The sequence below is a fragment of the Thermobia domestica genome, chromosome 11 (assembly GCF_964235325.1).
Source record: "Thermobia domestica chromosome 11, izTheDome1.hap1.1, whole genome shotgun sequence".
Taxonomy (NCBI): domain Eukaryota; kingdom Metazoa; phylum Arthropoda; class Insecta; order Zygentoma; family Lepismatidae; genus Thermobia; species Thermobia domestica.
In genome coordinates, this window is record NC_137464.1 from 240,411,601 (window position 1) to 240,423,911 (window position 12,311).

At 36.3% G+C, this 12,311-nt stretch overlaps 1 protein-coding gene across 6 annotated transcripts in view; it reads left to right on the forward strand.

Annotated features, from left to right (window-relative positions):
- LOC145664853 (prominin-like protein) overlaps window positions 1-12,311 on the forward strand; it is a 253,296-nt gene that overhangs the window by 180,312 nt on the left and 60,673 nt on the right. For all 6 annotated transcript variants that reach the window (XM_081731870.1, XM_081731872.1, XM_081731875.1 and 3 more), the window contains exons 12-13: window positions 484-573; window positions 9,254-9,481. In XM_081731870.1, the coding sequence (XP_081587996.1) occupies window positions 484-573; window positions 9,254-9,481 (318 nt within the window). The remainder of the gene's footprint in view (window positions 1-483; window positions 574-9,253; window positions 9,482-12,311) is intronic.

Here is a 12,311-nt window from a genome sequence, read left to right on the forward strand (position 1 = left end):
ACAAAAAATTTGGCTGGTTAATCTTCAACCGTCGACTTGTCAATTTTCAAATTTAGTTTGAACATAAACTCGTTAGATATTGTCCTCTATATCTTGAACATTAAAGGAGGACTCACAATGTCCTTAGTTATGCTCCTTAAGTATTGCATTGTATGAACACACGGCTACTTTTTTTATGTTTACGCCAAAAATTTTCTTATATAGTGATTTAAGTTTACTTGAAGCTTATAACTAATTAAGGACATTTTCTGGTGAGATAGTTCGCGATTTTCCCCACTTAGTATTTTTAATATGATGCTAATACCTTAACATAGAATGGGGTCCCACCGTTTCTTTTTTTTTTTTTAAATAATAATGGAGAGGTTCCACAGGAATTCATATCTGGTTACACAGTTGTAGCAGGCAGTTAGGGAATCTTAAGAGTTGTTAACTAAAAACGTAACTGGGTACAAAATACTTATTTTATGTATTTTATTTTTTCAGTTACGTGAGAAGATTACATCTGTGAATCTACTTGTGCTAGCAAATGCTCTAAAAGAAACAGCAGATAAATTACCAGAAGGCCAGGAAGCAGTGAGTATTTTGCATGTTTTTATCCAAACTTAACCCAAAGATCTTTATAGTACTACTTTACAATTCTTAGCAGTCTATATGTCCGTTGTTCAGTCATCAGCCTAGACTACGATCAACTTAAGATTTAAAAAGAAGGAAAATGGGTAATCTATACATTAAAAAAAAAAATCGTTTCAGCAAATTATTCTTTGGTTTCTATAATGCCAGGTGTGTTACTTTCTTGTTTTTTTTTTTTTTTTTTTTTTTTCAGAATAATTAACCAATAACATGTTATGTTTTGTTTAATATTTTTGTGCCTGAGTTTAATTTTAGATTTTCTTTTCTTGATTCGTATACTTTCTTCTGAGTGGTTTTCTTTTATTCGATTGAGATTTTCAGTACAATATTGTTTTTTTTTTTTTTTCTGTTTTTAAAATGCTTGAAATGTATTTTGATAGAAGTGAGTGAGCAAAGGAAATTTATACAAGGTTCTGCTACTAGATAACACCAAACAAGTAACACATTTGATACCACAGAAATCCTAAAAGTTAGTCGAAGCAAGATCCACTCTATATATATGGGTGGGATGAGTTAAGATCAGATATAGAAAAAGCTTTTGATAACGTAGATTGTAATATGTTCAGGGCGTTGAAAAAGCTGAAAGTGAATTACAGAGACAGAAGAATAATATACCAACTTTACAGGAACCAGACAGCTGGTATAGGAAGAAATCAGAAGGAAGCAAAATAAGTAAAGGAGTGAGGCAAGGATGTGGACTTTCACCTCTGTTCAACGTCTATACAGAAGAGGCTATGAAAGAATTCTTTGATAAAATCGAGAAAGGCATAAAAGTAAATGGCCAGGTTTTCAGTACAATAAGGCTTACTGATGATATAGCACTGATAGCGGAGAACGAAAAGGACTTGCATGAAGCACTTTCAAACTTGAACGACCAACTGGAAAAAACATGCAAAATGAAGATAAATAAGAAAACCAAGTTGATAAAGTGCACAAGAGCAGGACAAGAAGGGGCAAACGTATGGCTAGAGGGAGAGAAAAACGAAAACGTTAAGACGTTCCCCTATTTAGGAAGTCCAATATCCTCGGATGGAAGAAGTGAAAAAGGCGTAGGTTCCAGAATAGCGCAGGCTGAATAGGCATTCAATAAGAAAAGAGGCCTACTAACATCAAGAAATGTGTCGCTGGACGTTCGAAAACGATTTATTAAGACTGGTATGGAGCGTGGCGTTTTACGGATCAGAGATGTGAACATTGACAGGGTGGCCACTCACCTGGAAAACCTGGAAAAGTCAGGGAAATTTTTAATTCTGGAAAAGTCAGGGAATTTTGATGAAAAACCGGGAATTTTTACTCGGGGGAAAATTTACGTTCTGCTGTATTCCTAGCCATTTAGCCAGTTTATTTATATACAAAATGGCTTTGATCGCTGGGGGCTTCGCCCCCAGATCTTTCCTTCGTTCCAGGTTTCGTTTATCTAGCTCTGCTGGTTTGGGCTGCGCATACTTTCTTCATATTCTTTTGTCATTTAGTGCTGCCCATGAATTGAGCTGGAGCGAAATCGGGACCATTTTGTAATTAACACACTTGTTTTGTTCGATGGCTGCTCGATTTCCAGAATTCGCTCGGGGCTGCGCCCCTGCATCCCGTTTTGCTAGTCACATGATTAATATAAAGGTTGAACGGTAGTTGAGTATTTCTGCCGGAAGAGTTCCGAATGTGTGTCGAATTCCACAAAATGTGTGGAATTTTGGTTAATGCGTGCATTTCTATGCGGAATCAAAAACTGTGTGGATTTCACATGCATTTGTACTCAGTGGCGGCAGTACTTTTTGCGACACACGATTAATTGGCTATGCTTTTTACAGATATTTGACCTTTTGACCACCAATTTGAAGTAATGGCATTCCCCTCCCCCTACTTTTTACACCCAATTTCGCTACTGCATGTACCACTGTTCTAAAAAATATCAGCTACAAACAAAATTTTCTGATTTCTTAAAAGTACAATTTATTAGTGCTCATTTACTTCAGTCCCGTTGTTTTGTTACAGAATATTTCCTATCTATGTCGACCTGCTCCCCGGTTGCATAACCACCGCACGCCACTGCTGGCACGACAAAACCTTTGGGACCCGGGCCTACCTAAAGTTGTTAATGCCGGCATTCTAGACCGAAGTCCGCTACTTCTTAATACAGGTACTCCATACTCTCTGGGCCAACACCAAAACCTTTTGAGTGTCCACAGGAAATCGAACCCGGGACTACGTGCATCGTACGCACACGCGCTAACCATCCGGTTCAGTATATATATATATATATATATATATAGATGGTGATCAGAAAAATGGAAACACCTGAACGAAATTGCAACTTACCAGATTAATATGATGTCGGGCCACCTTTCGTCTTCAGAACAGCCTTGATGCAACGTGGGATGGAGGCATAGAGGTCGTGAATGGTAGCAAGTGGAATTTTACACCATTCCTCGTGCAGGGCATCGGCCAGTTCTGTGAGAGAGGACGGAGGTGGAAATCGTCGCCGGAGTCGTGTTTCCAAGACGGACCACAGATGTTCAATTATGTTGAGATCTGGGGATTGGGCGGGCCAGGGGAGGTGTTGAACTTCATCCCGATGTTCCTCAAACCACGCTGCAACAACGCCAGCTGTATGAATGGGTGCATTATTATCCTGGAAGATGGCGTCATTGTCCGGGAACAACATCCGGGCCATAGGATGCAAGTGGTCTACTAAAATTGTGACATAATCGTTGGCCGTGATTCGTCCGCTAAGTGTGACCACAGGACCCAATGAAAACCATGATATAGTGGCCCACAGCGTCAACGAGCCGCCGCCATGTTTCACAGTTGGGCGGAGACACTGCAGATCATAAGCTTCTTTGGGCGTTCTCCACACATAAACACGGCCCGTGGTTGGGAATAGGGTGAAGGATGACTCATCCGACCATATCACACGTTTCCAGTCCTCAACGGTCCAAGTTGCATGCTCGCGGCACAATGTGCGGCGTGCGAAAGCGTTATGGTCCCTGATGAACGGTATGGCTCGTGCAACACGACCCCGTAAGTTCATGTCATGTAATTCTTGGCGGACTGTGGTTGTCGAAACAGGGTGGGGGAGGTGCTGATTGAGTTCCTCCGTCACTTGCTCCGCAGTGGCACGACGGTTCTGCGTGACAATGCGCTTTAATACCCGGCGTGACCTGTCACTCATGATTTTCTTCCGCCCACTGTTCCGCTTCCCCGATGTGGTTTACCCGTGTGTTGTGTAGGCCGTCGTCACCTTCGACACTGTCCCACGCGACGCACCTAACACAGTAGCCACTACCGTCACACTCACTCCACATAACCGCGCACCAACAATTTGCCCTCTTTGAAAATCTGAGAGGTCTCCCATTTTACACTACCTCCGTCTGCCGCAGCCACTGGACACTGCTGTTCCACTGCGCCTGACGTAGTATGGAGACTGACCTAACAGACTACCACCAGCGGTCCGGCGCTGGGTGCGCCACGACAACATTGCCAACCTATACATCTGACGTGTTGCCAACTGACACGTGACGTGTTTTCATTTTTCTGATCATCATCTGTGTATGTATATATATATATATATATATATATATATATATATACGTTAGCTACGCCGCATCGATGTGTGCTTGTGTGAACTTGTGTGGTATTTAAAAGTGCTACGCATGTATTTTGGACCTTGTGATCCGGCAGCGGGATTTAAGAGGTTGAGTATTAATAGATTATGCATATGCAGTTATTAAAAAATATATGAAGCATTAAGAGTTATTTCAGAATACATACGAATCACGATTGTGCTGTTTTATGTTCGTGTGAGAGGGGGATCACACGTCGTGTGGCTTGTAATTTTGGCTTGTAACAACAGCGAAATTATAAATTTATCTATTTTTATTTATCTTTTATTTTTATGTATTTATGTATTTATTTATTTATTATTTATTTTTTTAAATTTTATTTATTTATTTATTTATTTTTTGTTTGTGTTCAGCTTTGTTAGTAATGAAAACACCTAACTTTATAGAGACATAGAGGTGTACCTACTGAATTTTTGTGATACACTGTTTGCAATTAGGATGTAGATAGGCCTAACTATTCTTTCATGTAGGCCTGTGGAACCATTAAAGACGGTATCTTTTAGTTACGTGCAAGGGGGTTGGGTATTAATAAAATACAAAATTCCTCACGATATTTATGACCATGGGCGTCCACAGAGGGGGTCGAAGGGTCAGTCGACCACTCTGGAAAATTGCATAGGTTAATAATAAATTCTATAATAGGAAGTTATGCTTTCAAATTAAAAGTTAAAGAATGGTATCTTAGGTTTGGACCTCAAGAAAATTGTTCAAGTTTCGATGGATGGCCCACATGTTAACTTCAATTTTTTAAGTGACCTGCAGAAAGATCTTGCAAGTTCACCTTCAGATCCAGTTCTTCTTGATATTGGAAGTTGTGGACTGCATACTATGAATTGTGCTTTTAAAGCTGTCATGCAAGCAACAGGTTGGAAATTAGAATAATTCCTAAGGGCGTCTTATAATTTATTCAAAGACGTTCCAGCTCGTCGTGCAGATTACATAAGATGCACAGGGTCTTGTGTGTTTCCGAAAAAAAATTTGCAGCATTAGATGGACAGAAAATTCAGACGTTGCTTCCCAGGCGATGGAAATATTACCGAACGTAAAGAAATACGTACAGTGGGCTGTTGATGAGAAGAAAGTACCACAGTGCAAAAGCTTTGATACTGTAAGACATTTCACAAATGATAACCTGCTTGGTGCAAAACTTGGCTTTTTCACAACATTAGCAAAAACTGTTGAACCTTTCCTGCGTGAATTTCAGGGAGAAGCTCCATTAGCTCCTTTCCTTTACAACTCGCTCCAGGCCATAGTATTGTCTGTTGCAGGTCGTTTTGTGAAAGATAATGTTTGGAAGGCCGGCCATTGGTTAAGATTGATTTCAATAATAGCGAAAACTTAAAGCCAGCCAAGTTTGTAAACATTGGGTACACATCAAAGGATGCTATACGAAAAGCCAATACCGTATCGGATAGACAGACTCTTGAATTTCGACAAGACTGTCGCGCAGGATGTCAGAAATTCATACTGAAAACAATGGACAGGTCACCTCTAAAATTCAACCTGACAAGAGCAATTTCTTTCCTGGATCCAAGTGTGTTTGTTATGGATGACACTGTAGCTGCAAAGAGATTGTCCAATTGCCTAGAAATTGTAGTATCCAAGAATTGGATTTCAGAGACATTAGCTGATGAAATCCAAGGTGAATTCAAAGTTTTTGCTAAAAATCCTCTTGTATTGGAAGCAATGAGGACTTATGACAGGAAAAGTCAGAGACTAGATGACCATTGGATGGAGATGCTTCATTTAGGCGCATGCTCAATACATATGACTGATTTTGTGAAATTTCTCCTCATTTTCTCATGGAAATGCTATTGTGGAGAGGGGATTTTCAATCAACAAAGAATGTTTAATTGAAAATCAAAGCGAGTTGAGTCTAATTGCACTCAGGCAGGTACATGATAAAATTTCAGCTGTAGGTGGTATTGATAAGTTTCCAATTACAAAGAGGATTGTCCATGCTGCCTGCAATGCTCATGGAGTATATGTTGAGTCTCTGAGAAATCAAGGAGAGGAAGAGAAGAAACAGAAGAAGAGAAATGCCATTAAGGATAAAGTTATTGAACTCGAGGCGAAGAAAATGAAGTTGTTGAATGATGTCAAGGAGAAACTGTCTGCAATTGATGATGAGATTATTGGTTTGAGGTCTTAAAACATTTAAGTGGATGTGGTCTTAACTTCAGTTTGATTTTAGTGAACTGCAAGTCTGTGATTTGAGGTTTTAAAACATTTCAGTAAAGTAATGTTCGTTCCAGTAATTTGTGTTTTAGTAGTGGACTGTAAGTGTGTGTACTTTTGTGACTAGTATTAAGCTTAAGGTTAAAAAGCGATAGGGATAGACATTCCTCTTCTCGTTCTGTGCAGCAGTTGGTTACAGTGGAGTGGAAACACACAGGAGAATTGAAAATTAGGCAAGTAAGTGATTAAAATTAGACTATTTTTCTTCGCTAGTGTTTTTGTGATTCTTTTTTTAATAATGATCCTCTAGTCCACATTGCATTTCACTTGTAGCTTCTGTTTAAGCTTTGAAAAACAATGATATACCAATTTTAGATCTCTCTAGAAATTTTCTGGAAAACCGGGAAAATTTCTGGAAAAGTCAGGGAATTTTGAAATTCCAAATGAGTGGCCACCCTGATTGAGAAAAGCTGAAATATCCAAGCTGGAAGCATTTGAAATGTAGTGTTGGCACAGAATGCTTTTCATATAATGTACCGAAAGGAAAAGGAATGAAGACGTACTAAAGGAAGCTAATGAAGGACGACAGATCATGAAGATAATAGGAAAAAGATGAAACAACATACTTGGCCATCTTATTTGGGACTCCGATTGGATCACCTTGTTGATAGAGGGAAAGGCAGAAGGAAAACCAGAAAGAGGAAGACCAAGTATAGAATATCTAGATGTAGTTAGGAAGAGACCTTACCAATGTATAAAACAGTTCTCCCAAGGGAGAGAAAAGTTTTAAAATTTCTGTGTTGCACACCAACCTATGGTTAAAGTGGAAAAAAAAAAAAAATCTCAGGGGGCGGCTTAGGACAGTCGCATTGAAAAAGTCACGAAAAAGTTGGAACCATTGGTCATTAGACGAGTCAACACATTTACATCAGGGCGAAAGGAGGTACGGATGGAGAGACAGGCGGACGAACATCCAGACACAATATTTTCGACTTCCGTTAATCCGTTAAAATCTCGCATTCGATTTTTTTTCCAACGATCATCATACTTTCTCCTTTCGTATCATCGTTCAAGAGTAAAAATAAAAATGAAGGAAAGTAAGTTCAAACATTCCTTCAGGTTTCATTTTTTTTTTTTTTCTGATTTATGAATTCATATATTATCTTTCTGTCTTTATTTTAACTTAAGTTACAGCTCACTCCCGAAAATATTGGCAGAAGAGCGGATGAAGATTCTAATGTTTTAATATTTACCAATATTTTTTTTGAGAATAATTTGGAACGCCATTCATATAAATCTTCAGGGTATTTTTTTCTTCTATGTGTGCATTTATTCTGGTGTTAATATAGAAGTGTGCAATTATTTGTGTTTCATGTGTTTACACTCTTATTTTTATTTCGCATTTTTAAATATCTTTGCTGCATATTATTATTTAAGATTATCACATGAAATAAGTTTGATCTGACGTAACTAATAGAAATTAAAAATTGTATTCACTTAAACATACAAATGATAAAGGCAATTTGACGCAACGTTTTAATTTTCATCTTCTTCGTGCGTGTTCCTTGAGGAATTTGTGTTGCTTACAAAACTACATATATTTTGATTGGTTTCCTCCATTGTAAAGAAAATGTTACTGTTTATTTGAATCATTACTGTAAAAATTCCATGTGAAAAAATACTCACATGCCATGTTTTCAAAAAAAAAAAATAAAATAAAATAAAAATAAAATAAAATAAAAAAAAAAGCTTACAAATCACAACAGTATTAATAAACATAGTGTCATTCTTTTCTGAATATTTCCGAACTGTGTTTTTTTTTTTTTTTTTTTTTTTTTCTCCCTTTAGTGTTTTGGGAGTTTGTATTTTAAGTAGATAAAGATTTTATACAGCACTAACCTTATGTGTTCCGGCAGTGATGATAAGTAATATCTACTTTTCCATTTCTCAATATTTTAGGCTTAAATCTCGAACGCCTTTTGTCGGTATTTTATGCTAAATTCTAACAGTATTGGTTATTCATATTTTATATATATATCACTTCAGTAGTACATTATTTTTAAATTTATCACAGATCTTTGAAATAGTAATAAGACAACCTATAGCAATGTAACATGTTTCCTGAATACAATATATAACCCGAAAATGTCCCCTTACAAACCAATATGAAATTAAAACTTAGTTTAAGTTTAACGATACCAGGAACCTGTCAAAAATTCCTTGAAACACAGGTCGTCTTATTCAAGCATCAGCATCAGAAACTTCAATGGATTTAAATGTAGTGTAGTCTTGGAGAGTCAGTGTTGCCGTAACAATTTTTATATTCAGTTTGGTGATTCTTTATTTTGTTTTTTCCTTAATGCATAAATCTTGAGTCAAATTTTTGTCCTCACAAATGTAATAAGATTTCTTGTGTGTAAGTCCAACGTTCTGTGCGCTCAGTGAGTTCTTATAGGTTATAGTTGTTAATGTAATTAAATGCTTGATGTGCAACTAACTTGACTAGGCCTGAAGACCGGTACAAATGTCATACCACTTGAAAAATCCTTAACCTGAAGAAGACAATTGGTCATTGAAACCTAGCATCAAAATGCAATTTACCATTTGGGTACTTGAGTACAATTTTAATGTCTAATTATTAATACATATCCTATTACGCCATTAAGTAATTTTATCTGACTTGCACAACTACAGAAGAAAATTATAGAGAAAGCGATATCTTCAGATGGTCGAAATATGAACACAAGATGTTTTTATTATTATTATTAAGATATTTCCTTAATATTTGGCAGTGCCGTTTTCTTAATACTAAATTTTCGTTACAGATTGCATATAGTTTAAGAAACGAAGCGATGTATTTGGAAAGCACACAACATAATTTAGTAGAAGGAATGGAACAAATGGCCAGGACACTGGAAGAAAAGAGTGCCATGTTAGAAAACGATATGAAATTCAATCAGACGAATCTCCATGACGCCATAGAAGGACTTCTTAATGAAGTGAATGCTGCTCAGAAATACCTCTACACTCAAGGCGAACAGAAAGTCCAGGAGGTAAAGCTATAATTAAAGCACATTATTTGTTTTCATCTGTGTTTATACTAGAGATGCAAGGGCTCGGAAAAAAAACGTCTTTTTTTGGAAAAAAACTCGGTTTTTTCTGCTTTGCTTTTTTGCTTCTGAAATTTTGGGCTTTTTTCAAAATACTGCTTTAAATTGATAAAACAGACTTTGTATCGCTTCTCTATAACACAAAAAATCATTTAATTAGTGGTTGATGCTGATAATAATATAAAACATCGAAAATAAACTATGAATTCCGAAAAAATATTTCAAACAATTTTTCTTCAACATATTTACATTATGAATTCCACAGGATTAACCAATGTATATAATAAGACTTTTTTAACCTCCTATACACAAAAGTAAGCAGAGTTGGCAAGAACCGTGGTTGTTTTTGAAAATGCCAAAAACACGTTTTTGGGGGGATGTTTAAACCAGGCTTTTTTGACTTAGATTTTTTGCTTTATGTATTTATATGACATATTCACAGAAATAAGTTTGTTTCGCCTTGATGTTATTATGCAACAGCGGGGTTATGCCGGAAGAACTCCCATAAGCTTAAAGAAGTGCGGTCAGTAAATTTCTTAAGTTGAGAATCTCCCGCCCTAGCCATTGGGAAAATCCCGTCATTACTTGAAATGTAAGACAATAACGGGAAAATCCTGTTATTGCTTTGCATGTAAAATTTAAAGGTCAACGTACCATAATCAGTACGCTAAAACTGAGGTATTAAATTACAAATTTAGTACCGTTACGTAGATATCATTGAAAGTCCAATCCAAGCTAATGTTGGAAGCTACGTAGGCAATCGATAAATTTTGCCAATTTCTATCAATATATTTAAGCAATATGGGCTTTTTTATAAAACAACACGCATTTAGGCATGCAGAAATATACAATTTGGTTTGTTTCGTATATTTAGGCTTAACATCCTTACGAAATACCGAGGTTATCAAGGAGAATACTTTCGCTTAAACTGACATCCGAACCGCTACTTGGGTTACGCATGAAAGAAGGTTTGTGGTTCGACCGAGAATTGAACATGGGACGCCTTGATTAAAAGGTGAAAGGGAAATAAAACTATTGCAGGTGGTTTGATATCTGGAAACGTTACCATGAAGTTCACACGATTCGCATTTTTCATTCTTTTTATTTTTGTGGTTTAAACCAGTTATTTAAAAAAAAAAAAAAAAAAAAAAGTTGGTGTTAACCAGCCAACCCTAAAAGTAAACACTTCTTTTTAAAGAATACACAAATAACTAGCAAATTAGTATGTAGTATTTTTACTTCAAAATATTCCATACCCTCTTTTTGAAACAAAATAAAATTAAAATAAAACATAAGAGAAATACTTAGATTTATATGATACACTTAAAGGCTGCACATCTAGAACTTTTGGTTCTGTATATTCTTGAAATTCTACAGTTAAGTTTTATAGAACCACCATCACAGTTTACCCAATCCTCAAGTTTTCTGAATTTTTAACAAGAGGGATTCAACATATCATTACGGAACTCCCCCCCCCCCAAAAAAAAAAAAGACTACGGAATATATTTAAGTTAAGCTAAATACAACTGCACAACAAACATGACTGAGTGATTAGCTTTTGCGCTTCTATCGGGAAGTCCGGGATTCAACCAGCATTCGACCATTCTGACAAAGCTTTTCTTCATTCCATCTGTGAATGTAGAAATAGTGCGTGTACTGTGAGTTGGGCGACTTCCTTTTTTATTGTTTTTAAATCGTTATTATTACTAATTACCAGCAGTGACGGTTTTGCGAAGGTTAGGGGGGCGGTCTTTCGGACTGAAGCCCGTTCCCCAAAGTTACGGAATGTCTGCAACAAACGAAATATCTATTATTTATGCCTTTACTCATAAACTTTAAGCTCCCGTCAAATAAAAATTACGAATGTTTAAAAAAACTAAACATTAGTAAGAAACCCTTCCCAAAATACTTTTCTAAATCCGCCACTGATTCTCAGTATAAAATGATTTTTAAAGTTGTATCCGGAAGATTATTGCTAAACATATAAACGAAACGAAATATTAGTTATGCCTGTACTCATAAACTTCAAGCACTTCCCAAATAAAGTTAGGACTTTTTAGGAAACTAAACAATCAGAAAAACCCCTCCTAAAGTATTTTTTTAAATCCGCTACTGATTATTTGTATAAATTGGTATTCAAGGTTGTGTCCGGAAAATTATTGCTAAATCACTTCACAGCTACAGTATAACAGAAATGTGGAAATACGGTTTGACGGATATATTGAAAAATGTACGCTTTGACGGATAAATAGAAAAACGGGCAAGTTTAACTTTTGCGCTAGAAGCTAGAGTACTAAAAGCTCTTAGAAATGAAACACGGATGACAAACTAGAGAAGAAAAAAGATGTCGATAACTCAAAAGTTAAAACAAAGTTAAATAGCCTCTAAAATTATCCTCAAATACTACATTCTTCATGTTAGCTTTAAGTCGTAAAACATGTGCTCCATCCATCTTGATGGTGAATTTCAGAGCGAAATATCACATTCAGGTCATGGAATTCTTATCTAACTATAGAATATACTATAAGAAAGCTATTTAGATAGAAAAATCATGAAGTTGAAAAAAGCCAAAATTTCCAAAATTCTCGTTTTTTTCCCCAAAAAAGCCGGCTTTTTATGTGAAAAAAAACATCGATTCAAAAAAGCCGGCTTTTTTGCATCTCTAGTTTATACTGTATCTCAGTTCTTCTCGATACCATTTGTCGCGTACATAAACTACATACCAATCTATAATGTAAAAATATACCAATCTACGAGTAATACTGAGAAAACT